The sequence below is a fragment of the Syngnathus acus genome, chromosome 19 (genome assembly GCF_901709675.1).
Source record: "Syngnathus acus chromosome 19, fSynAcu1.2, whole genome shotgun sequence".
Lineage (NCBI taxonomy): Eukaryota > Metazoa > Chordata > Actinopteri > Syngnathiformes > Syngnathidae > Syngnathus > Syngnathus acus.
Genome location: NC_051103.1, coordinates 4,536,659 through 4,561,376, shown reverse-complemented (window position 1 = coordinate 4,561,376; position 24,718 = coordinate 4,536,659). Strand labels below are relative to the sequence as shown.

Below are 24,718 nucleotides of genomic sequence, written 5' to 3'. Positions count from 1 at the left end.
GCTTCAAGCTTCGCCCCCGCCTCGAGTATGAAACCAATTATAAATATACTGAATGATTATGGTAGGTAAATGAAACTGAATTAAATCATCTTTAACTGTAAATGAAAATGTCAATGTATATATATGTATATATAAAAAGCCAATATAGCCGATGGAGTATTGTACACTCATGCTTGTGGGGCAAAAATATACATACAAGTATGAAACTTTTGGAAGAATTTTGAATCTATTATGTTATGTTTTTTTATATTTTATTAAAATTGTTAAAAAGGTGTTTTATTCTATTTTTTGTTTTATTTTTTTCATTTTATTTATTGTTTTAAGCATGTGATTCAAACTTTGACCACAAAAATACGATTGAAAACACTGCTGTAAAAGTCAATACGTAAAAAAAATCTTGGGCACTTTAGGAGGTGGGTGGACGTTTTGAATTGCTCTGTCGCCATCTAGCGGTTTAAATGTAGAGTGCATGCTTAAACAATTCAATTCAATTAAATTACGAATCAATTATATTACAATTATTATGTTATTCTATATTATGTTATGTAATATTATATTATGTTATGTAACATAATATAATATATTATATTCTATATTAATATACAATATATATATATATATAGTAATACATAATACATAATATACATACATATAATTTAATAAATATATAAACTAATATAATGTGTTATAATATATTATTGGTGTTTGATTATATATTATGTATAATATTAATGGTGGAATAATTTAATATAGAGTCATATATTTAATTCGTCATTTAGTTTAATTTAATTTATTATGGTTTAAGCATGTACTTTAGATTTAAACCGCTAGATGGCGATAGAGCAATTCAAAACATCCACATACCTCCTAAAGTGGCCAATATTTTTTTTACATATTGACTTTTACTGCAGTGTGTTTCTCCTAAAGTGTCCAATATTTTTTTCACATATTGACTTTTACTGCAGTTTGTTTTTAACCGTGTAAACTCATCATATATATATATACATTAATGTATATATAATATAAAATAATATAATATAGAGTCATATATTTAATTCGTCATTTAGTTTAATTTATTATGGTTTAAGCATGTACTTTAGATTTAAACCGCTAGATGGCGATAGAGCAATTCAAAACATCCACATACCTCCTAAAGTGGCCAATATTTTTTTTACATATTGACTTTTACTGCAGTGTGTTTCTCCTAAAGTGTCCAATATTTTTTTCACATATTGACTTTTACTGCAGTTTGTTTTTAACCGTGTAAACTCATCATATATATATATATACATTAATGTATATATAATATAAAATAATATAATATAGAGTCATATATTTAATTCGTCATTTAGTTTAATTTATTATGGTTTAAGCATGTACTTTAGATTTAAACCGCTAGATGGCGATAGAGCAATTCAAAACATCCACATACCTCCTAAAGTGGCCAATATTTTTTTCACATATTGACTTTTACTGCAGTGTTTTTAACCGTGTAAACTCATCATTTTAATGTAAAACAAGAACAAAGAAACAAATAAATAAATAAATGAATGGATGAATGAATGAATGAATGAATAAATAAAACGGAATTTTCTCAGCTTCACCTTTGCTGGATGTCTCACAGCGGATTCTAACCTCACAGGTTTTTGTCAGTTTGCCACAAATTAAAGTTATTTGCTTCAAATATGTACATAAATAAATACATCAAAACTTTTTATGAAGAATGCATCATCATCATCATCATCGTCGTCGTACTCATCATCATAGCCCCCCCTTAGACGGTCTGACCGCCCGCCCACTCTGTGGGGGGGGGAGAAAGTGCTGCTTTGTGAATAAAGGGAGCGGCGGAAGGGGCAGAAAGCAAACTTTTTCAAAAGAAGAAAAAACGCCGTTCTTTTCCTCCACGTTTCGGGGTGAAGAAGCTTCCTCGGCACACCCGGAGCGACACGGGAGCCCACGCTAGGTAACCCGCTCAATTTTTAACGCGTGTGTGTGCTTTAGGATGCAAAGATGCATGCACGGCAGCCGAACCGTGACCGGAATAAGAGTCGTATAATGATTGGTCATTCCTATGCACGATACGCAACTCCGTCTGGAGGCGCGTTTCTGATTTACCACTCGGTGAAGCGACTTTACTCGAGATGTTGTTCATGCATGCAAACTTTCCGTTTCGCAACATGACATGCATGACTCACGCGAAAGACGTGCAATGCCCGGTGTCACCATTCCACGCACACACACGGACACACAGAGGACTCTTTCATGCTGTTATGATGAGTGACTCTAGTGGACGTTGGACCTCAACATTCGCTCCTTTTTTTTTTTTTTAATAATGTTTTGATTCCATCTCAGTTTATACAATGCACTAGTATGTTTAACACTGCACCATGTGCACAGCACATGTCAATGCAGACACATTCAATTTCTAAAGTATGGCCTAGTCACCAATGTTTTGTCTTTTTGCAAAAAAAAATAAGACTGAAGACAATTTGTTTTTTCAGAAGGTGCTTCATGATGATGGTGCTCACTTTGCTGTGTCTGCTCCTCGCGGCACCGATTCGGGGCGAGCCCTGCCTCATCATCAGCGAGATCAACGCCGACAACCCCAAACTGGACACCAGCGAGTTCGTGGAGTTGTACCACACCAGCGGACAACGGTCTTCCCTGGACGGATTCACTCTGGTCTTCTACAACGGGAACGGAAACGTGGCTTATAAAGTTTTAGACCTAAATGGCCACAGCACGGACGACAGGGGCTTCTTCCTGGTCGGCTCGTTGGACATGCTCCCCAAACCCGCCATCCTCCTGCCTCCCAACACCGTCCAGAACGGTCCGGATGACGCCGTCGCGCTCTATCATACGTCGGCGGCGCGGTATGTCGAGAAGATGAACGTCACCTCCATGGGTTTGGTGGACGCCATTGTTTATACCACACGCAAGACAGGCGGAGCTGAGGTCCTGGCAGATATCCTCACGCCAGGGGAGCTGGCATTTGTCGAGGATGAAAGCGCCCTGGAGGGGGACGAATCCATAGAGAGGTACTCAAGAGGTCCCTTTGCTAGCAAAATTAATTCGGCAAAATAAATAAAATTGAGTTGACAAAGTGGAATTAATCTACCTATCCAGGTGTTTGTTGTCTGAAGATCGCTGGGGCTTCAGGGTGTCCGCTCCCTCCCCGGGCCAGAGGAACAACTGCACGCCGTCCGCCGTGCCGTTGAGCCGGCCCGTCATCACCGAGCTGAAGCTGGGCGGAGGTCAGGTGGACGGCTTCGTGGAGCTGATGTCGCCGTCCGAGGCCGGGCCATTTGTGTTGGTGGTGCTGAACGGGAAAACGGACAGAGTCAGTGTCAGTTTGAACGTGAACGCGAGCACCTCCAGGAACGGACTCATCTCCATAATTGTAGACAAGAGGTTTATGAAAGGTAAAGGTTTCCCGACTCCATTAAAATTGTGTCTATAATTGTGACTTTTTTTTTCTTCTTTTAGGAGACGAGTCCGGGGGAGTCGCCGTATACAGCGGTACGACTTCGGAGTTTCCCGTGGGTGGCCCGCTGAGCCTGATCGAGCCTCTGGACTCGTTTGTGTTCGCCGGCCCCGGAGACAAGCCCAGCGCCAACCTTACGGAGACCCTCATCCCCGGCAGGCAGCCATATCAGCTCAGCAACAGGCAAGTAGTAATTAGCATTGACATTATAAAGGCACATTTCCACACAATGTTACATAAATTGCAACACAATTTTTGTATGAAAAGGGGATTTTGATGGTCATCTTGTGACCAGTGTTCCTCTTCGCGGAAGTTCGCCTTCCTGTTTTTTTGTCCTAAAGACGTACTTAGTCATGCTGCATCACTACGCGATCATCATTTTATGGCACACTTGACAAAACAACTTCTCTTTTCAATTTCAGCTAAATGAACATAAAATGGAGCATAAGAAAAAAGATGAAAAGCCGACTAAAATATCTGAATTTTCTGGATCAGTTTAAAGGAGGGAGGCTTCTACCTCAGCCGTTGTGGTATGGCCATGTGGACCAGAGATCCCGGCGTCTTTTGGGAGGCTCCGCAAACCCCGGGGCAACCCAACCAGTGCCCCTGGCCAAAAATCTGCCCTCACACTTTGGGTGAGTGTTGGGTCAACTTGCAGTTATACATGTAAATAATTTACGATCTAGATAGGATAGCTTTGGCACAAATGATTTCCTGTCATTTTCTGTGGAAGTGTTATACTGCCCCCTGGTGGTTACGAATCAGATGGCGCACCATAATGGGCGATGAAGCTTAAAATTTTGTTTTTAATACCTGTTTAAGTAGTTCCGGGAGGAGGTTCGGATACGTCTCCTCACCTGCCATCTTGGGGGCCCGGTGACTTCTTGATCAACGAGCTGAACGCGGACACCCCCGGCGCGGCTGAGGACGGCGAGTACGTGGAACTGTGGCACCCCTCTGGACGCCGCGTGTCCCTGCAGGGCATCTGGATTCTGCTTTTCAGTGCCCACAACAACAAACCCTACAGAGAGATCAGTCTGAGTGGGCACTTCACCACCGCCAAGGGATACTTCCTGCTGGGCAGCGATAGGCTGGTGCCGGCGCCTTCTCTCCGCCTACCTCCCAACACCATCCAGAACGGACCGGACGCCGTGGCGCTGTACCGCAGCCCGTTCGGCCCGCCGTCGTCACAGCAAAGGGGGATCCCCACCAAAGGGCTCCTGGATGCCGTGGTGTATCGCAAGATGGGATCGGATCAGGAGGCGCAGGAGCTTAGTAAGGCGCTGACGCCTGGACAGCTTCCCTTACTGGAGGACCCGGAGGTTCTTCCTGGTGATGAGGCGCTCAGCCGCTGCGGAGGACTTTACCCTCATGACTTGTCTGCATTTTCAGTAAGTATACTGCAAAAATTATCAAGTGAATTCTGACTCGATTCTTTCAACTCACACAGGTGGCTCCGCCTACTCCACTGAGAGAGAACAGCTGTCCTCGGCCACCTCCGCCTCCCGAGGGCGTGGTCATCAACGAGGTGGCCAGCCGCCACTGGACCAATCACAGCCAGCAGAGGTCCTTTGTGGAGTTGTACGGGCCCCCGTTGATCAATCTGCGTGGTCTGGTACTGGTGGTGTTGGACCAGGAACACAGCGGCAGGATCGTTGCACTTCCTTTGATCGGAGCTGTCACCCGTGACGGGTATTACACAATCGGGAATGTCACTGACGCCGGTGAGCACAGACATCTCCAGTATTGTTCCGTACCTTCATTCTCCGTGCTCATATGTTTCTTCTCTGCATAGATCAGACTTTCCCAGAAGGCGTGGATGTGCCGGCACGGGGAACGGTCATCTTGTGTTACGACCTTTTCAGCGTGTGCAGAGCCGCCACCGCCCTGACCAACTCCAGTCGGCGGGACGAGCTGATGTTCAGTGACGTCCAGATGCTGCTCTCCTCAACGTCCACTAGAGGGAGCCAGGTTATTCCAGCCCTCAGGTGAGTGTTTCCATTTTCTGACGATTTTTGTTCGAAGATGTGATTACTTTTTGTCTCTATGTGTCCAGGTCTGTCAAAAACGCTGCGGTCTCTGTCAGCCGTTGTGCGTGCTGCGATGTGAGGAGCCCTTCTTCCTGGACGACGTCTTCGTCGACACCTCAAAGTGTTAACATCTGCCCCAGCTTGGACTTCTCCAGTCACATCGACATTTGCCTCGGACCGCCTTCCAGCGGCTGGACGGAAAACTCAGGAGGTGAATGAAACAATATAGCAAAGTATGAACAAACTATAAATAATAATCCAATATGTGATCTTTGTGCTGCGTTTCAGACTGCAGTGGTTTCATTCTAGGAAGGAGGATGGTCCAAGTGGCCCATTATCTGGAGCAGAGGTGTCTCTGCGGAATATCCGCTTTATCACTCCAAGGTAAAACCAACTGTCATGGATCATCATGTAACTTTGACTTGAATTGCTTACTTTCTGTTCAAGGGGCCAATTTCTCCTGTGTGTCCGGCTGGTTGCGAGTGTGGGGAAGCATTCGGGCCTTCTCGGACCACCAGAGGGCGCTCATCATCCAGACCTCCACTGTGAACCTCTCGCATGCTGATGTTTGCGCCGCTCCTGTCACGGACCGCCACACCAGCACAGGTCAGTCAAGTCGCTTCATTAGGTACACCTGAAAAATAAAGATGGTTTCATTTTTATATTTGAATTTTTCCTAGGATCCAGCCTGGGTCTACAGATTGGTCTGGTAGTCGCGGTGCTCGTGCTACTCGCGCTTGGAGCGGCTCTTTTTATGTATTTCTACAAAAGAACGTACGTATTCTTTTTTTTGTTTACGATCGGAATGATTAACCCCAGTTAGGATTATTTTTTAAAAATCTGTTTCTGCTTTTAGGCGTCCTCTGGACTACGCCACCATGGAGCTGAGCGAGCATGCAGAGGGTCTCTCAGATCTATAGTCCAGGAAATATCAGAGGATTATTTCAAATGGGATCGCTGATGAAAATGAGCTGTTTTAGAAAATATTTTTTTATAAAGGTCAATGTGAACAGTGCTGGTTACTATGAAAGGGAAAAGGGTACTCAAGGGGGGGAAGGGTTAATACTTGACAGAAATAGTCATTTTGTGAAAGAAAAATACTTTAGAATGATTGTTGCTTTGTAAATTTGCTTGTAGTAAATGTTTATAGTTGCTCTTATTGGTGGTTTAAACGAGGGCAGTATTTGTGATTTTCCTTCAGAGGGCCACTTAATGACTGAAAATCGTATAAACACATTTACTGTACACAATTTACGATGTATTTTTGTTGTTAAGTGAGAGATGAAAGTTCGCTTTAGAAGCAGCAGCGGCGCCGTCTTGTGGCAAAATTAGGGCATTACATTTGTTAGCTCTTGCAAAGATTTGTTAAATGTGAAGGAATTACCACTTTTGATGCTCACTTAAATCGAATCGTTTACATTTTCTTGTCTTGTGATAAAAAAAAAAGGGACGCAAGCCTTGAGTCGTTTATGAAAATTGCTTACTTACAATAAATATGGAGTGTGGGTGTGTTATGTTTATGCTGATAGTACTACATAAATTGTCATTTTGCCTTGTGTGTTTTTTTAAAGCTCAAATCCTCATTTGGTAGAGGAAAAGCTGCAGTTTAATAGAAAGATATATTTTTAGATTGTATACAATCGTCGGATTTAAAGCAATTACACAGATGTCAACCCAAAGTGCAACATAGTTTCAATCTTTTTTTTTTTATAGTAATTCAACTCTTTTTTTTTCCTTAAAAAGGAAATGTTGGCATTTATTACTAAATATGTTGATCAGAATTTATCCTATCAAATCATTTCCAATGTATTTACTGTCAAATCTTTTTTGTGTCTCTAGCTGTTGAATGTTGAAAAGTGAATTTGGAAAATTGCATTGTAGTTGTACACCCCGAATAAGATAATTAGAATTTTTATAGGGGATATTTAATTACGTGTAGCGTAATGTTATTTTTTGGACTGAATAAGTGTTGGACCATACTTGCTCTTGCATGAAATGACAAAACCGACTACTGTCGTCGTTAAGGTTTGAATTAAATTTGAAAAAACAATCCCTTAGTTGTATTGCAATCATTTGTATGACTACATGCGGTGTAAAGTTCCACCTGGGAAGTGTCTGCTTACCGTCACTGTGGCAATGAAGGCAGCAACGGGTGAAGCTTGAATGAAGACATCTTGTTTTCTCGGTAGGCAGGTCAAATGCAGGAAAAATATAATGGCGGTCCTGAAAGATTTTACAGGGAGGGGAGGGGGGGGGGATGATGGAAATCCTTGAGAGACCTAACATGCATACACAGACTAAGTAAGAAAATGTGTAAATAAGCACAAAGACAGAAGAAGCGTTTACATGTCTTTGTTGAATGTAACAAAAAGAAAATCCACCGACACCATCTTGTTTGATATGTACAACAATGTTTCTCTGCTTTGGTTCCTCCACTTGTGTATTGATTGTGTAGCACGAGTAATAAGAATAAAACATTAGGATACTAAAATAAATTCATTTGGTTCTGTTGGCCCGGCACAAGTTGGTCCAGAGTCTTTCAGCTACTTGTCATTTTTCTTCTTGTGGTTCTACTCAGCCAAATTCTGCTCGCCAAACAAGTCGGGGTTCTCGGCCAGCGTGACCCGGATTTTCTTCTTCTCCTTGAAGCGTCCTGAGTGGGAAACCTTGACATGGCGCCCCTTAGTGGCCGACTTATCCACGATTTTCTCCAACCGGGCGCTGAACTCGGTGGCCTCCGGAGTGGGCCCGCCGCCCCCCTGGGGGTCTTTGGTGTTGCTGCCGCACTCCGCCGGGATCTCGTACAGGACCTTAGACTCGGACTTCTTCTTGCGGGAGAAGCTGAGCTTCCACCAGCTGGGGTCAGACATGATGGCGGCGGGACCGATGAGAGACCTGGGGGACGCACAGCAAGGATGTTGGGTTCATGTGTGTGTGTAGGGTCACCTGACACTTGGCTCTCAACTGATGATGGAATCAATAATTTAATGAATGAGTATCTTGTGTTCATATGAGCTGATGTGATGTCACTCAAACACTTTCCGGATGAAGTAACAACACTACGCAGCTCTTATCTATCGTTCCCATTCTACTATTGCATGACTACACTTAGGAAGTTGTTATCATAGGATTGTGTGGCGTATTTGACGATGAAACATTCTCTGTTTCATATGAGCAGCTATGCAAATAGTCTTATCAGCGACGTGCACACCTGTCGGCACAAAGGTCCCACATTGTTTGATCTGCAGTGTTGACTCTGAAAGTTGTAAATGTTTTATTTCTCTTTATGCTGCTAAGAGGGCTGTGGGCCAAGCTCAAATAAGTCACGTGTGTTTTTGTTTAACGTTGAAGCTATAAATATTGTGTTTATTATTGTCTTAAGATTTTTCTTTTTTTTCTAATTGTTTGTTAGTGATTGAGAGGAATAATGAGCCCCAAAAAGCAAATACATCTTTTGTGATCCTGGTCAGCTGTTCCGGAGATTAACTTTGAACAATGTGCATATTTCCACCTGGTATGTCGGACTTTTGACTGTTGACTTACGGGAGGCCTAACTATGGTTAACTTTTAATAAGTTACCGTGTGTGTTCTGTCATGCCTCAACACATCACAGCAGCCGGACAAAAAAAAAAAAAAACAGCGCGTACCTTTTTTGTCTTTTTTCTTCAACTCGATAACCGGCTGACGACGACGCAAGTCGCTTGGCTACACTGATATACCACGCTGGCTTTGTGATTGCGACTTTTGATTTAAGTTATCCAAGTTGGTTACCATGGTTACAATAACACTCATACAGTCGATACAGAGAAACAATAGGCAGAGACATTTCAGCCAATCACAGACAGACAGTCATGTCCTACCTTGCTGGCTGAAGAAGATGGTCAGACGTGTGCTGCCATGCTTCGATTTTTTTTCCTCCTTCTTTGTGGTCTTCCTGTCAGGTGAGCAGCATCTCTCTTGTCCGCTTGTCTTCTACCACAGTCTCACCTTGTTAGCCTGCAGCCACCTGACACACACACACACGCCTTGGTCCCTCCCAGCTGAGTGCAGGCATGGGTGACGGTGACTCAGTGAGACCTTCCTTCGTTCCACGTCGAGATTCCTGAAGGCTTTCCAAAACTGCACATAAATTTCCCTTTATCAGGTTCAAACGCCAGACGAGCCCTAATGTGGAATTTGGACTCACAATAAAGTGTTTGACTTGTCTTCCTCCTGTTTCGCAACTGGGATTGCACACATACAGACACACAAACACAAAAGTGAATGGAGAGTCAGTCATGTTTTGCATAATGTGTGTGGGCTTTGCACACTTTGCAAATTTGCCAGACATTCAAATGCATTGAATAATTTGAACCACTGAAAACTTGAGTGAGCAAAAAGAGAAGATACCTTTCAGCTTAATATTCCTCTAATCAAGATTTAGAAGTTGCTTTTCCTGATTCATCCGTGCAACATTGGGCCAACTCGTAATGGCAACATTGTTGCGCCATGACAATGAGGCTTGACTCCCTGCAAAAAAAAAAAAAAATTTGCCAGTTAGTATCAAAAAATGTTATTTATTGATTTGTCAAATGTTTGGACTCAGACCACTATTGCACTTAACTTTTTTTTCGAATCCCAGTTAACTTCTTTCTTCAGCCTTGATGATGCTGAACGGGATCCAACCAATAAAATTGAAAAAGATGGCATCTCGGTTGTGAATAAAAGTGTAAAAATAATTACCCTTGTTTGGTAAAATACTAAGCTCAGACGAAAAACACAACATTATATAAACTCAGTATTAAAATGGGGTATTAATTCCCATTAAAGTGGAGCCAAATGACAAAACCTTGATGATTTGTCTCCCTCTATTGGCAGACCACACGAAAATAAATTCTCGGCCAATCACCAATCAGAGACCGTTTTCAGCCAACTGAGGTCTGATTGGCGGGATCTGTCGGTACCGTAACATCGCCTTTTCCAATTGGTCGTCACTCTCATGACGTGTCAAAACCGGATGATGACTACTTCTGCAGAGAAAGCTTTCAGATAATCATGAAATAAAGCTATAAAACAGACTTTAACAGAAGATCAAGTCATAATGGAGGTAGGAGGAATAAACAAACGAGCTCGATTAGAATTAGCGAAGCGTTTTAAAGCTCAATACGAGCTGTCTAAATTATTTTCTCACTTTAACAGAACATACAGAACGTACCAATTGATATTCAGACCAGCAAACTTCTAGGTAAGGCTGAAAACAATATTTTGTTCTTGTCAAGCCATACACGGAGTTACTTTTGTTAAAATGCAATGCTTTAAAGTAGTCGGTGATGCATTCACTGTCATGCGTACAACAGTGTATCCGAACTTCATGTTAATTGCAACGACATTGGATTTGTGCATTTGCCAATGCAAAAATAATGTTCATGTGCGTGTGTGTGTATGCATTCATGCATATGTGCAGATTGGCTGATAGATAGGCGTCACTGCAATTTCAAGTGGCAGAATGCTGTCAAAGGGATCCGAGAAAAAATCAACGCCGCAATGCAAGACATGCCAGAGAATGAGGAGATCAAACGGCTCCTCTCGGGCTCCTGTAAGTCACGATGCGTGGTTGCCATATGTGTGACATATTTTGATTTCAATGACTATGTAAAATACAAGATTTTATAACAGCCCAATTGTTCACGTTACACAGACATTCACTATTTTCACTGCTTGAGAATAGTGGAGATCCTGAAGGGGACGGAACATTCATCCAAGAACATCTTTGGCAAATATTCTTCGCAGAGAATGAAAGTGAGAAGACCCAAAAGCTGCTACTGTTATGGAATAACTTCAAAAGTTTTCCTGATGTTTTGGTTGCGTGTTTGCAGGACTGGCAAGAGATTCTGCACTTGTACCAGGCTGATAACATCTATTTAGGTGAGCACAGAATCAATTTTTTAAAAGAAAATGGTGGGAAAGGAGCAGGAAGTTAGCCAAGTGGTTATTTTTGTTTTACAGCCGAGGTGGCCAGCCTGCTGACTCGCAATGTAAGCTACGAGGGTCCGGCTCTAAGAAAGCAGCTGGCCAAAGCCAAGCAGCTCCAGCAGGACATGAGCCGGCGGGAGGTGGAGTGCCAGAGCTCGGCCGCTAACATGCGAGAGCATTACTACGCTGCCTGCAAGCAGTACGGCATTAAGGTGACTTCATTTAAGAGTAGACATAATTGTGTTTAGTGTCTCCCTAACCCTTTGTGGTTACTCTCAGGGAGACAACGTTCCTCGTGAGTTGCAGGCTCTGGTCAAAGATCTACCAGATGTTCTTGACAAAGTCGGGGCAGACGCCAGCAAGCTCGAAGATAAAATCCAACTGTACACCGCTTTCACCAACTTTGTATGCGAGTGGTGAGTGAGTACATCCCCCAAAAAAAAGTCCCTTTCTTTCCTGCTCCTGAGCCGAGGAGTACCTGTGGGCAGGTCGGAGCCGGTTCTTCCTCTGTTGACCTTTGCGCGGAAGAGAGGGAACGCCACCTTCTACGAGTGGAGAACCGGGAAGGTTCCCACGGTGGTGGAGAGGCCGCATGTGGAGGGGACACCTGTTGAAGCGCCGGAAGAGGACACGGTAAGTAACAAAATACTACCAGTGACAAATATAATTTTCTTTTTCTTTTTTTTACCTTGAACATGTTTGTGTCTTCTAGATCGACTGGGGAGACTTCAGCATTCAGGAGCCTAGCTCGGAAATCACAGTTGAGGACGGGATCGACTGGGGCATCAGTGTGGAGCCCAGCTCTGAGGTCTGATCCACAAAAACCAAATATTAAGAATGGTTGTGAATTTTTTTTCCCAATAATAAAAATCAAATGTGGCAAAATTGAACAACTGCGTATGCATGAGATCTCTTGATGTTGTCTGCCAACAGGGCGGTGGAGATGCGATTGACTGGGGGGACGGCGACGTAGCTCCTGTTGAGATTGAAATTGTACAAGCGGGCGCAGACTGTGAGTGAGTTTCCAACTAGACCTGCTTGAAGATTTTTGGTTCTTAAAGACGTACATCGTTGTAGGTTCCGAGGGCGTGGCGAAGGGAACCGATGCCTTAAACATTCTGGAGAACGCTCAGTCCCGCGGACAGTTCATTGATGAACTCATGGAGGTAACGTATCTGCAGAAATAGTGAGTCAGGAACATTTTTTTATAGCAATCAAATACATTGAATTACAAATTTCTAACCAAATAAATTAAATTGGTAAGATCTCACGCCATACCTGATAATCTCACGGTAAAATGCCGCAAAACAAGAGGTTGACAGTCACAGCACCCTGTTCCTGTTCCCACGCAGCTGGAAACATTCCTCAGCCAGCGCCTCTCCGAGATGAGCCAAGAGAGCGACGTGGTAGCAATAAGTCAGTTCCAGTCGGCGCCGAACATCATCCAAATGCAGAGCAGCGAGCGCATTCGCGGCATGCTGTCGGACGTTCAGGACTTGCTGGGCCGGCTCACTTCGCTCAGGATGCAGCACCTCTTCATGATCCTGGCCTCGCCGCGGTACGCTGTCCCTGCGCTGCACAAACTGGGCTCAGAATAGGAACATTTCATATACAGTTTGGTTTGCAGTGTCACAGGGGGTGAATGTTAGCTCCAAAGCTAATCTGCTAATTTTTGCAGGTATGTGGAGCGCGTTACAGAGCTTCTAAGACAGAAAATAAATCAGGCCGACATTCTGGAGAGGAAGGCCATCGGCATGGTGGAGAAGAGGCTGGAAGCCTTGGAGGAACAGTCGAGGCTGGAGCCTCGAGTCGACCTGCTGATAGAACGCACACAGGAGCTCAAAAAAATGGTAATCACATTATTGGGCGAATTCTGAGGAGCGTCTAGACGCTGTCAATATTTTTATTGCTAAAAATTGGTGTACTTAAATATTCTAGATTTCCCATAAATGCTTCACTATTTAATGTATTCCTCACAGATTGAAAGTGACATTTCCAAACGATACAACAACCGACCAGTCAACCTGATGGGCGTCATCATATAGAAAGTTTAACCAGGACAAAATAAAAGTTTTGTTTGAGTTAAAAAGTCTCGCCCTGTGTGTTCTGTTTAGTCTAAAACTCCCGAGGTCCAACATGTGTATCCAAAAATGTCCACACATCTATAATTTTTTTCACTGAAGTTGATGTTAATTCATTGAACTTTCTTCTACCTGTCACTGCAGGCCGCTAGTATAGATGGATTACCAAAAAGCTTAATTTGTAGTAAATAACCAAATTTACTGAAATTGGATATTGATGGTTGGGACTAACTGCATTAGAGCATGAGCTGTGTCTAAAATAAATTGAATTCAGAAGGTGTAACCAGAATTCTAACAAAATACAATGAAAGAAATTTGAAGAAAATACAGTGTTGGAAGGTGATGATGACATAAAGCAACAAGAGGAGTAACATGTTGCACTGAATGACATCACTGAGTGAAACAATAACAGAAACACTGCAAAATATGACTCATATGAACCTGAGTAGAAGCTGTTTTTCTTAAGAGGGGAGAGTTCTGCCCCGTGACGCGTATGGCCTGATGATATTTATAAATCCGTGGAGGGGAATTTCACTCGGATGATGAAAGCTGGCGACTAGAATGTTCTACGCATGCGCCGTGCGAAAACGTGTTTTGGTGTCAAGCGCCGCAGCTAAGCTAACGCTAGCCGGAGCTAGCAATTCTGCAAGTCATGCTGGGCCATCCAAAGAGGGAAGGCTGGGTGGGATGCGCTTAATGGGACGAGGACAACACGATCAGGCTGGATTGTAATTGCGGCGTTTCGTGGACTTTGTGGCATGGAGACTTAAGACAAAAAAAAGAACGCTTCTTGACGTGAGTATTTAAGCAATGTTTTTAAATGCATAAGCCGGTACATCAGGGCAAAAGACATCGTGACGTTAGATTACGCGTGCATCAAGAACCAACATTTGTAAGTACATTTATATTTACGCAGTCAAATAACTTGTTCAGTCAAGTAGTTTCAGGGGTATTTGGTATTTTGACAGCAAAAAGTAGCCCGACTAGGCTAACTGCAGAGTGACAGCCGCGAGTGCCAATGAAAGTTGAGTCTTTCTTTAGTCCCGCCCACACTTTATTTCTAATTGGGTGCTTACGGCTGCACTGGCGTGTCGCTTCCGCGTTTGGGCTGCGGCGAATGGCTGTCCCTTCACGTCAATCACCACTTGTTGCTAAGGAGATTGTTGACGCTGTCATCTCGAATACGGTGACAACGCCTCTCACTTTGTTTTAAAGGCGAATAAAAATCAGTGGTCGTAACACGTGCATGTCAATGACTATAACAATGGCGAGTTTTGCTTGCATCGTGAGTTGCACAGTCGGAAGGTTAAAAAAAATATAAAGAGGCTAAATGGTAGCCATCAGGAGGAAGAAGAGAGGGAGGGACCTTGTCTGCTGCTCGGCCGGCGTTCACCTTCAGCCGCACCGCAAGTTGTCCCGTCAAGGGAGGGGTAGGGTGATGCTCAAACCGCTCCTCGATTCATTTTGAAAGGAAAGAATGACAGCGACCTTGTTGGGAGTTGACTGCGGTGTGGCGAGTGACTGAGTCCTGCCGGCCTTGTCCTTAAATGTGCAAATATAGCCAGCCGAGCTTTGAAGAGATGTCTGCAATGTCTGCTGCTTCCTCAGAGCTCCGTGGAGCATTGACGGTTGTTTCTCTTGCCAGGAAGATGAAAATCATATGAAGAAGGAGCGTGGACTCTCACACAAGTGGAAACGTTTGTGCCCCCCCCCAACCCCCGAGATGAAAACGTTTCCCTCTGGACTCTCCCTAGCTCATTTTTAAGATCCAAAGTCCTCTTGTACTTCTTAGTTCAAGGCCCAAATTTCGTTTTTATTTTTACTTTCACCTTTTTGTTCCTTTTGCAAAGAAATGCTTTACCTGAAAAAGTACTTCACAGAGGGCCTGATTCAGTTCACCATCCTTCTGAGTCTGATCGGGGTGCGGGTGGACGTGGACACCTATCTGAGTAGCCAGCTGCCACCCCTGAGGGAGATAATCCTGGGCCCGAGCTCAGCCTACACGCCCACTCAGTTCCACAACCTGCACAACACGCTGGACGGCTATGGCATTCACCCCAAGAGCGTGGACCTAGACCAGTTTTTTGCCACCCGCCGCTTGCTGAATCGGGTGCGCCAGCTGGATCGCTTCTCCGTGCCCAGCCCCGAGCTCGATACCTGGCTGGTGCACCGCGACGCAGAGAGCGAACAGACGGGCGGTGCCAGCATAGCCCTGGACAATGGGGGCGGCCTCGAGGACGTGAACGACCTCGACGCTGCCCCGGCCATGAGGGGGACTGGAGAAGGCGAAGGGGGGCCACCCGAGACCACCTATAACATCAACGTAGCCGACGGCAGCCTCGGGGCAGTGGCGTCCGATGGTGACCAGCGGCAGGACAACAATGACGACCTCAGCAAAGAGGTAGTTGAGAAATTAATCAAATTTTTCACATCACTATTCAAATCAGATGGAGTCTCTCCCAGATGACTTAAGGTGAGAGTGAAAATACACAAATCATTTACAGTCCATACTAACTCTTGTACTGCAGGACATCGACCTGATTGACATCCTGTGGCGACAGGACATCGACCTGGGCGCGGGCAGGGAGGTGTTTAACTACAGCAGACGGGAGAAGGACAACGAGGAGGTCAAGCCTCGCCCGGCCCAAGAGAGCAAGGACAATGAGGAGCAGCAGCGAGAAAGCTGGAGGAACGACGTTAACCTCCAGACGCTTCGCTCTGTGGACATTGAGACGGGAGAGAGCATCCCGCAGCAGGTTAAATAGGTTTTCTTTGTTTGTCATATCATTTTGAAAATAGTACCAGCCACAGTGATGCCGAGTGCCTATTGCAATTTCGGCATCGTAAGTGTCATCTCAGCGGCCTTAAGATTTCACTCATTCTACTTTTTGGTGTACGTGGTGTGCAGCTGCCTGCCGCCGGCTCACAGACCTCCCTGTCTCTGCAGGAGTGTTTGAGGCTGCTGGAGGCCACCTTTCCCTTCGGAGAAGATCCCGAGGTAAAGGCAGCCACGTAAAGCTCAGACCTACACCGAGCGGCCAAACTAAATGACAATTGCCAAATTAATTCTTGCAATAACAGAAAAACGCAACCCCTTATTAGTTAGTAGTGTCCCTCTGTGCGGTTGGCTTTACAGTGAAAGACAATTTTTTTTTTTTTTTCTTAGTTCCCCACCCCAGCAGCACCACCTGAAGTGGCGACCCCCGGTACAGAAGCACCGTCCACGTCACAGGGCCTGGCGCCTCAGCTGGACTTGGAGCAGCAGTGGCAGGATATCATGGCTGTCATGGAGCTGCAAGTAGGCAAAGCTCATCTCTTATTCTACACAACCACAAATTGTTGATGCTTAGTTAAAACATCTACAATCCACCCACATACTGGGTTTGAAATCATACATCCCTAATTTGTGTCAGGCCATGGACGTGAACAACAGCAGCGCAGGATGCAGCATTGACATCAGTAGGACATTGGCGACCGACTTTGGACTGGTCCCGCCCGTGGCACCCATCCACCAAGACGTGAGCCTCCACCAAGCCTCGCTAGCCAGCTGCAGCCAGGAGTTTCCTACGGTTTTCCCACCTCATCTGGATTCGGCCGGCGGGATGCGAGGATCCTCCAGCAACTCCAGTCACATCAATACCACTTTTGGGACAACCAACCTCACTGGACTCTTTTTGCCCCCCGTTCTCAATGCCACTGGTGCCAACGTAACCTCTACGCCCATCCCGCCGGACCCGTTTGGCGGGCTTTTGGAGGAATCCATGCTAGATGAGATCAGCCTCCTGGACCTGGCCATGGAGGAGGGATTCAGCCAAGCTCAGGCCTCGCAGCTGCGTGACGAGCTGGACTCGGATTCAGGCCTGTCCCTGGACTCCAGCCGCAGTCCGGCGTCCCCCAGCAGCTCAGAAACATCCTCCTCCTCATCTTCATCCACCTCAGCCACCTTCTCGGAGGAGGGCGCCGTGGGCTACAGCACTGCCGCATCCGACTCGGAGGAAGGAGCTGTGGGCGGATACCAGCCCGAATACAGCAAGCTGTGCCGCATGAGCTTCCAGGTTGACGGATTTACTTTTGAATCACTTCAGTATATTATCTTGTTAATTTGCATCTATCTCACCATCTTCTCTCAATCCTATCTGTCCATTTCAGGACAACTTCCACGGCCTCCCCCAGTTAGGAGGAATCGACCACAACCATACCTACAACCTACCACTTGGGAACCCTTTCACCGAACACCCAGAGCTCCCCAAGAAGCAGAACACCAAGAACTCCAAGCTTCCTCCTCCAACATCTGAGCTAATGGACAAGCACTCGAGCCGGGACGAGCGGCGAGCCCGCGCCATGAAGATCCCTTTCTCCAATGAAAAAATAGTCAACCTCCCTGTGGAGGAGTTCAACGAGCTTCTGGCCAAACACCAGCTGAGCGAAGCGCAGTTGGCTTTGGTTCGAGACATCCGCAGGCGTGGTAAAAACAAAATGGCCGCGCAGAATTGTCGCAAACGCAAGCTGGACACCATCATCAACCTGGAGGACGGCGTACACCAGCTAAGGCGTGACAAAGCCCGGCTACTCAAGGAAAAGATGGAGTTTCTACGTTGTATCCGGCAAATGAAGCAGAAAATGCAGAGTCTGTGCCAGGAAGTTTTCGCTCAAGTCCGGGATGAGCAGGGCCGGCCCTACCCACCCAGTCGGTACTCTCTTCAGTATGCCGCAGACGGCAGCGTTCTGGTGGTACCGCGCAGCGAGCAAACCCGGTCCAGGTCGGACAAGAAGACAAAGGACAAGAAGAAGTGAGGCCATCCATCTTCTAGGGGACTTAATGCACACGCGACGGAGGCAAGGCCCGCCAACCTGCCCGCGCTTGACTTTCCGTGTTTGTTTGCCCCTTTTTTTTTTTTCATTCTGCTCCTCAGTATTTTCCCTTGACTGCTCATCTTTCCGGATTTCCAAGGCGGGAAACTGGATTGCAAGGACTTTTTTTTTTTTAAGAGGTTGCTTTATGAAGGCCGGTCTGAGGACAAAAAGTCAGCCAGGGAGGTTGTGAAGGTCTGGGATTCACTTTCATAAAGTACCCGGAACTCCTCAAGAACTTCAAACTGCCACCTCCACCACCTGAGCTCAAGGGCAGAGTCCTGCATGAGCCAGGAACAAAGCCAAGCCATGAACACGAAGACTCTGCTAATGACACGATCATCAAGATCCGACAACGAGGTCATGAAGATCCACTAAGATAGTTCATCAAGCTTCTGGCCTAGAACTTGAGCTGCTGCTCCTCTTTGACCTAGCTCTTTGCTTGACCACTTATTGTGGACTTTCAAGGCAGGAAAAAAGGAATGCTTAGTGGAGGCCGATCACAGGATTAAATCAGTCAGCGAGGAAGGTTCTGAAGAGCTGCGATCCACTTTCACCAAGCAACCGCAGCTCCCCCAAGAAGCAGAACCGGAAAAAAACTGCCTCCACCAGAGCTTCTGGATCCTCATCACAAGATCATCTCCCAATGAAGGAGTTTCAACGAGCTTCCGGCCAAGAAGTCAAAAGCTTCTGCTCCTTATTTCGCTCTCCTCGCTCGTCCACTCATCTTTCCGGACTTCTGAGATGACAAAGAAGGTGATAAGGAAGCCTTGTCTTCTGTTCCACCATCTGTCTTTGGGTTAGGAAGTCTGCCAAGGGTTTGAAGAAGTAGTGCTGCCTTGCAATGTGTATCCACGTTATTCTAGATTTCCATCCACATGTACCGCCATTTCCAAAATGTTTGGCTTGATGCATTAATTCTACATAGTATGTAATCCAGGGGTTTTCAAGCTTTTTGGGTTCAGGGAGACATTTTTTTTTTCTAGGATCCCCCCCCCCCCTCCATAACTTTACCACCAATCAAAAATACAGTATCATAATAAACGTTTCAATGTAGATATTTAGGACTGTTAATACAAGGGTGTCAAACTCAAATTCCAGAGGCCATATTTGGTCTACCATGATTTTTGATGACCCACTAAAGCTGTTTATCTGGTGCAATAACAACTAACAAAGCTAGCTACGCTTAAAACTTTAAATACGCGTCATCTAATAGTGGAACGTCAAATCAAAATTGAACAAATTGTTAAAATGCGCCTCAAATGAGTTTGATAGAAAGATTCAATTAAATGCAGTTATGTTGGGTTACTGATTGTCGCTAGCGGACGCGCAATGCTAACTTAAAACATAGCTGCAAACAACAGTTAGTTTACAAAAAGCACATGTTGCCGCGGATTGCTAATTTGTGAACCCTCAAATTACACCATACCGGACCACGGGTGGTCCGAGAAACACTATTGTAGTCTACGCAAGTCAGCTTACATTACTTTTTTTCCCCTCAGTTGTCAAATATAATCATCAGGACGAGGGGGAGTGCCGGGAGGTTTTTAAAATGAACCTCTTGCATCCGTCTCAAATCTTAGGGACTGTTCTTAGTTTGGGTGAGTGTGAACACTGTGTGTGTGTGTGTCGGCGGTGGAGGTTAAACTACTGTAGTTCGGAATGTCGTGTTGTGACGGGGAAGCTCGTTTATCTGGTACGGATGTTTGACTGAAATGAAATGGAAGCACGTGAGGGTGAATGAAGAGTGGAGCCCCAAGACATGAGATGAAGTTAGGGTGGGTGTTTTTTTGGCCATCGTATAACTTGGGCATAAAATATTAGGTTGTGGCCACGGACGGGTTTAGTATCATTACCATGAATAACTCTGATGTCTGGCTATGAAAATGGAGCGCACATTCAGTAATTGCTTACCAAACTGTCAAACAGGGATGGTGTATGTATTGCGTGGCCATTATCGCTACTCTGTGACAAGGAATTCAATTTTTTGTGCATGTTACACCTCACTAGTGGTTGTAGTATTTCATAGCCACTAATATGCAAATTGTGCTCATTCCTAATTCGTGGCCGCAAGTTAGCATTTTGTGCGCATGTTCTATTTATATTGTGGCCAATTGACTTTTTTTTTTCATGTTTGGGGCTCCGTAGATTAATAATGGTTGCGAAAGCATCTTCTCACTGTCGCCAACTCTTGCATCCTGCTAAAACTTAAGCACTTTTTTTTGTCTGTCCTGTAAATATTTGTGTGTCAACTCCCCCCCCCCCCCCCCCCCCCCCCACACCACCTTTTAATTTAGATGTAGTTCCATGTTTGCTGGCAATCAAGATTGTTTTTATGGATTCATAAAGTGTTTTTATTTCCACCTGTTGCATTGTCAGTGCTTGAATTGTATCAAATTTATATTATATAAAGTTTAAAACTTTTAGTAGACCTACCTTAGATTCAGAAATTGGAATTTGGGGTTAATCAACCCCCCAGTCCATAGTAGATGAACACCCTTTGGGATTTAGAAAATCATACAAGTTAGATTGATCACATTTTGCTTTGGCACGACACAACTAATGACCAAGCTAAGACGAAGGCGTAACAAAAAGTGAGTTTATTGTCCAAAAATGACAGCGAAACATGAGGAAAAACAACAATAACATCACCAAGCACGAAGTCATCACAGAAGAACGATTGCTAAGATGTAAAAATAAAACTGAAGCAAAATGGCACAAAAGCATAATAGCAAAATGTTAACACTGCATGGATACGGTGTCAAGCATGACGACGACGTTCTAAACACAGAAAATCACATCAGACTAACTGAAGTGTTTTCACCCCACTTAAATTCATGTCCCCCTCCCTTCCCTTGGAACCCAAAGTACAAGCAAGTTCAAAACTACATCTTAGTTTTTCTCCTCTTTTTTCTCATCTTCGCTGGGGTACGAGTGCCAGGTAAGCCGTTCCTCATAGAAAGAAATGACCACCTGCGGACATTTGACGTTTGCCTCCTTGGCTGGAACCAAGTCTGCTTCGTCAGAGTTTTTCCTTGAAAAAGAAAAGTTCGTTTGGGGTGTGAGCATTGACGGCAGGATTGCAAAATAACAAATGTTTCGAGTCACAAATGTGTATCAAACCGGGACTTCGCTACATTCAATGTGCCAATAACTAATATGAGTACGAACCATTTCATGAGGAACATAAGCTCTCCTGTCGAATCGGTGGCTCCGATGATTCTCTCCGGGTCCAAACCTCTAGCGAAGCCCCTTAGCTTCTCCGTCTGACAACAAACAAACCAAAAATGGTCACAGGGAATCCTTACAACAGAAGAGGGCTTTACATAGATCTCCGAACATTGACGTCAAGTAGAAACGGCGACTATTGCTTGTGTACTGAGGGCTTCTTAATCAATTACTGAATCATTTCATCATGTAGATGAAGCTTAATCGTATAGTTTACAATTAAATGATGTCAACAGACATCTTAGATAGCATAGCGATCACACAGATTACACAAATTTATAACCTTCCAAATCTTTGTATAATCACAAGCACTCACCTTTGTAGTAAGAAGGGAAACTTGACAAGATAATTGCAGATATCTGGCCGGGTCATTCTCTCCATCGGTTGGATAAAAAAAAAAATGCACTCCCGCCGCTTGATCGATCAGTTATATCCAATATCTCGTTCGGGTTGCGCATGTATCTCATCTTTCATTAAAGTGAGATGCGAATTCACTCAGACGGATTAACGCTCATTTGATCGCCAGGGTTAGCATGTTGCCGCTAATATACTCCTAATATGGTTGTGTAAACAAATATGCACACGCCAATGTGAGGTTCAGGACTATAACACTCCAAGCACTTTTTTTGATAAAGTGAACCTCCGTTTTTGATACATTCAAGAGCCTCCAGTGAGAGAAGAAAATCTATAATGTATATAATCTATCTGAACATATACACACATTTACTTACACACAATATTTAAACACAATACTTTGTCACATTATGTCAAGTGTCAAAATGGCAGATTTTAAAAGATCATGTCTTATGTAAAGTGTAAAAAAAATGCAGATTTTAAAACATAGATCATGTGAATCTTATGTGCAAACATGGGGGGGGGGAAAAATGCAGATTTTAAAAAAACTAACATCATTTGATAACCCATGTGTTATTATATAAGGTGCACCATATGCAAACAAGTTGGATCCCCTCCCACATTTTCAACTCACATCATCTTTCTTCCTCTTGGATTTGCTTTCTTCTCCATCTCCATCAGTGGAGGCCTTTCGTTTGCCCTCCTGCGCCGACTTTTGAGACTGGAGGAACTCGGCGATGAGGTCAGGACAGTCGAGATTGTCCTCTGGCTCCCACGTGTTGTCTTCCCTGCGCGTGTGCGCGCCACAAGCAAGAGACACACACACGTGACAAACGCAATTTAGTGGCAATCAAAAACAACAACAAGGCTTGTGAAAAGAAATTCAACGGCACTCACTCTGAAAATCCTTTCCACTTGAGGAGATATTCCACCCTCCCTTTGACCACCCGCCGATTCAGGACCTTCTCCACCACATACTCTTCCTCCTCCTCCTCTTCCTCGGCTACATCATCTGCCTTTTTGTCCTTTTTCTCGACCGTGGGCTGCTTGCTCTCTGGAGGACAACAACGTACAGTTAGGCATTTCTATGCAAATGTGTTTACATTTCAAAAGTAAACACAACTGAACCGTACTTGCACAGATTTTTGCATACCACAAGAGGGCGCATGTATACCAGACTTAAACAGTCACTGCTGTGCGTCATTGGAAACACATTCATTTTTTTGTTACATTTGAATAAAAAAAAAAAAAAAAAGACCTTCTGTAACACTGGGGCCATCATTGGGGGTTTCTGTAGTCAAGCTCATACTCTTCAAGTAGACCTGGAGACCAGCTGGGTCCTGCTCAAAGAAATAAGAAAGAAGAAAAGAGCATTGTAAACATTCATCTGTTTCACTTACTGAAACAAACAGGATACGCAATATAATAATGAAATACATAAATGTAATTTGTTCAGTACCAAGACTGTAATGCAACTAGTATCATTCAAAAGTGCTTCACTCAACTTACTTCACAACAGGAAGCGGGTTTGCAAAGAGTGAACAATTCTTCACAAAGGAGGCTTCAAGCGATTTAACACCCCTCCAGGTTGAAGTGTACTGTTGAAGAAAAACAAGAAAGGAAAACACAAATTACATGTTGTGGCTTGAATATATTTATCTGCAAAAGACGATTAGTCGTTTACATTTTGTTTATGGTATGCATGTATGGTTTTATCAAGTATACATGATCCCATTTCTCTTTGTTAAAAACAAATATTGCCCATGATGGGTTAAACAGATTAAAGGCATTTCCATTCGTTTCAAATGGGAAAGATGATTTGAGATGCAGTATTTGCACCACTGTACAATATTTGCAGTCGATCATTTTAAGAACTGTTAAAAGGAAACAAACTAAAAAGATTACCCTGGGCAAAACAAACTGTCTTGAATTATAATAAAAGCAAAAAGCAGTGCATGCGTTTCTAGAAAAGCTGCAAGCAACCACCTGTTCATGCAAAAATATTGTACGAGAACAACGGAGCAGCACTTGGGAGCAAACACGTCATGGAATTGATGTGTGGAAACTAAAACAAAGCTTTTATGCATTATATGTGGCTGCAGCCGCCGCTAAATAGCGTGGGGGAATCAACGCGCAAACGACAAAAGCATGCTCGCAAGCGGCGGCTAACGTGGAGGAGAAACGTTCCATCCATCCTCCATATTGTGTTTTGCAGCCTTCGCCTCCGGTCGAATGCACCGCGTCGTCTAACGTCATTTAGATTTAGGTTTTTTTGTTATGATTATTTTTCGATGAAAGCGCATTCCTGTGATGGGCCGATGTGCAACTGAATGAAAATGTGCTAATTCAAGTGGCTAATGGCTAGTTGTGTTTGCTTCAATGTCTGCCTCTTTCTCGCTTACACACACATTGTGTTGAAAAGCGCTGGCTTTTGGAGGGAAAAAAAATCAACTCACCGCTGTATCAGTTTGCTTTTATGGGAGACGTCCGCCCATAAAGGACCACACCGCCACACTAGGCTTTTACTGTAGGCCAATAATGTCGGCGTTTGAATGTGTTTTTTTCCCCTACCTGGTAGGTAACACAGCTCGGCTAGCTTTTGATTAGCTTGGAGCTAAGGTAGCCTAGCGTACCCGCCCCTTTTCGTCTAAAACAGTGGAGAAAGGAGGGTCATTGCGCAAGCGCAATGGCCTTTCACTGGGTCTGCGCTTTATATAGAGTATAAACAAATATATTTT

General features: G+C 44.3%; 5 protein-coding genes and 1 long non-coding RNA gene across 10 annotated transcripts; 3 read left to right on the top strand and 3 right to left on the bottom strand.

Annotated features, from left to right (window-relative positions):
- The first annotated feature begins 1,817 nt into the window (after positions 1-1,817).
- Positions 1,818-7,045, top strand: si:ch211-183d21.1. 2 transcript variants are annotated; one of them, XM_037277803.1, is made up of 13 exons: positions 1,818-1,963; positions 2,502-3,038; positions 3,127-3,422; positions 3,487-3,667; positions 3,980-4,119; positions 4,310-4,875; positions 4,935-5,208; positions 5,280-5,472; positions 5,541-5,725; positions 5,803-5,898; positions 5,962-6,120; positions 6,195-6,288; positions 6,371-7,045. In XM_037277803.1, exons 2-13 carry the CDS (start codon positions 2,512-2,514, stop codon positions 6,432-6,434), a joined length of 2,775 nt encoding a protein of 924 aa, XP_037133698.1. In that variant the 5' UTR covers positions 1,818-1,963; positions 2,502-2,511; the 3' UTR covers positions 6,435-7,045. The 2 variants fall into 2 exon arrangements, with proteins under 2 accessions (XP_037133698.1, XP_037133697.1); XM_037277802.1 differs by having other exon boundaries at positions 4,307-4,875.
- LOC119138196 lies at positions 2,310-3,260 on the bottom strand. Its single transcript, XR_005101091.1, has 2 exons — positions 3,119-3,260; positions 2,310-3,012 (listed from the first exon to the last, which is right to left on the bottom strand). It is a non-coding gene; the product is annotated as an uncharacterized LOC119138196 (long non-coding RNA).
- An 805-nt stretch (positions 7,046-7,850) lies between the features above and the next one.
- LOC119138186 (proline-rich protein 15-like protein A) lies at positions 7,851-10,023 on the bottom strand. Its single transcript, XM_037278009.1, has 3 exons — positions 9,904-10,023; positions 9,375-9,737; positions 7,851-8,409 (listed from the first exon to the last, which is right to left on the bottom strand). Exon 3 carries the CDS (start codon positions 8,382-8,384, stop codon positions 8,085-8,087), a length of 300 nt encoding a protein of 99 aa, XP_037133904.1. The 5' UTR covers positions 8,385-8,409; positions 9,375-9,737; positions 9,904-10,023; the 3' UTR covers positions 7,851-8,084.
- A 421-nt stretch (positions 10,024-10,444) lies between these two features.
- cdk5rap3 (CDK5 regulatory subunit associated protein 3) lies at positions 10,445-13,558 on the top strand. The gene is made up of 14 exons (XM_037277863.1): positions 10,445-10,600; positions 10,693-10,738; positions 10,958-11,089; positions 11,192-11,292; positions 11,370-11,418; positions 11,500-11,678; positions 11,746-11,882; positions 11,955-12,099; positions 12,179-12,274; positions 12,400-12,478; positions 12,544-12,632; positions 12,819-13,024; positions 13,145-13,316; positions 13,446-13,558. Exons 1-14 carry the CDS (start codon positions 10,595-10,597, stop codon positions 13,509-13,511), a joined length of 1,503 nt encoding a protein of 500 aa, XP_037133758.1. The 5' UTR covers positions 10,445-10,594; the 3' UTR covers positions 13,512-13,558.
- Positions 13,559-14,001: 443 nt separating this feature from the next.
- nfe2l1b (nuclear factor, erythroid 2-like 1b) lies at positions 14,002-20,761 on the top strand. Of its 4 annotated transcripts, none has more exons than XM_037277821.1 (7): positions 14,002-14,342; positions 15,193-15,948; positions 16,109-16,303; positions 16,456-16,545; positions 16,714-16,845; positions 16,961-17,602; positions 17,697-20,761. In XM_037277821.1, the coding sequence occupies exons 2-7, from the start codon at positions 15,400-15,402 to the stop codon at positions 18,339-18,341; spliced, it is 2,253 nt and encodes a 750-aa protein (XP_037133716.1). In that variant the 5' UTR covers positions 14,002-14,342; positions 15,193-15,399; the 3' UTR covers positions 18,342-20,761. The 4 variants fall into 4 exon arrangements, with proteins under 4 accessions (XP_037133716.1, XP_037133715.1, XP_037133717.1 ...); XM_037277820.1 differs by having other exon boundaries at positions 14,003-14,342; positions 15,197-15,948; positions 16,076-16,303; XM_037277822.1 differs by having other exon boundaries at positions 14,003-14,342; positions 16,076-16,303; positions 16,495-16,545.
- A 222-nt stretch (positions 20,762-20,983) lies between these two features.
- On the bottom strand, positions 20,984-24,628 carry cbx1b (chromobox homolog 1b (HP1 beta homolog Drosophila)). The gene is made up of 7 exons (XM_037277993.1): positions 24,437-24,628; positions 23,490-23,578; positions 23,239-23,320; positions 22,878-23,034; positions 22,615-22,768; positions 21,570-21,664; positions 20,984-21,432 (listed from the first exon to the last, which is right to left on the bottom strand). Exons 3-7 carry the CDS (start codon positions 23,285-23,287, stop codon positions 21,291-21,293), a joined length of 597 nt encoding a protein of 198 aa, XP_037133888.1. The 5' UTR covers positions 23,288-23,320; positions 23,490-23,578; positions 24,437-24,628; the 3' UTR covers positions 20,984-21,290.
- Between the last annotated feature and the right edge of the window lie 90 nt (positions 24,629-24,718).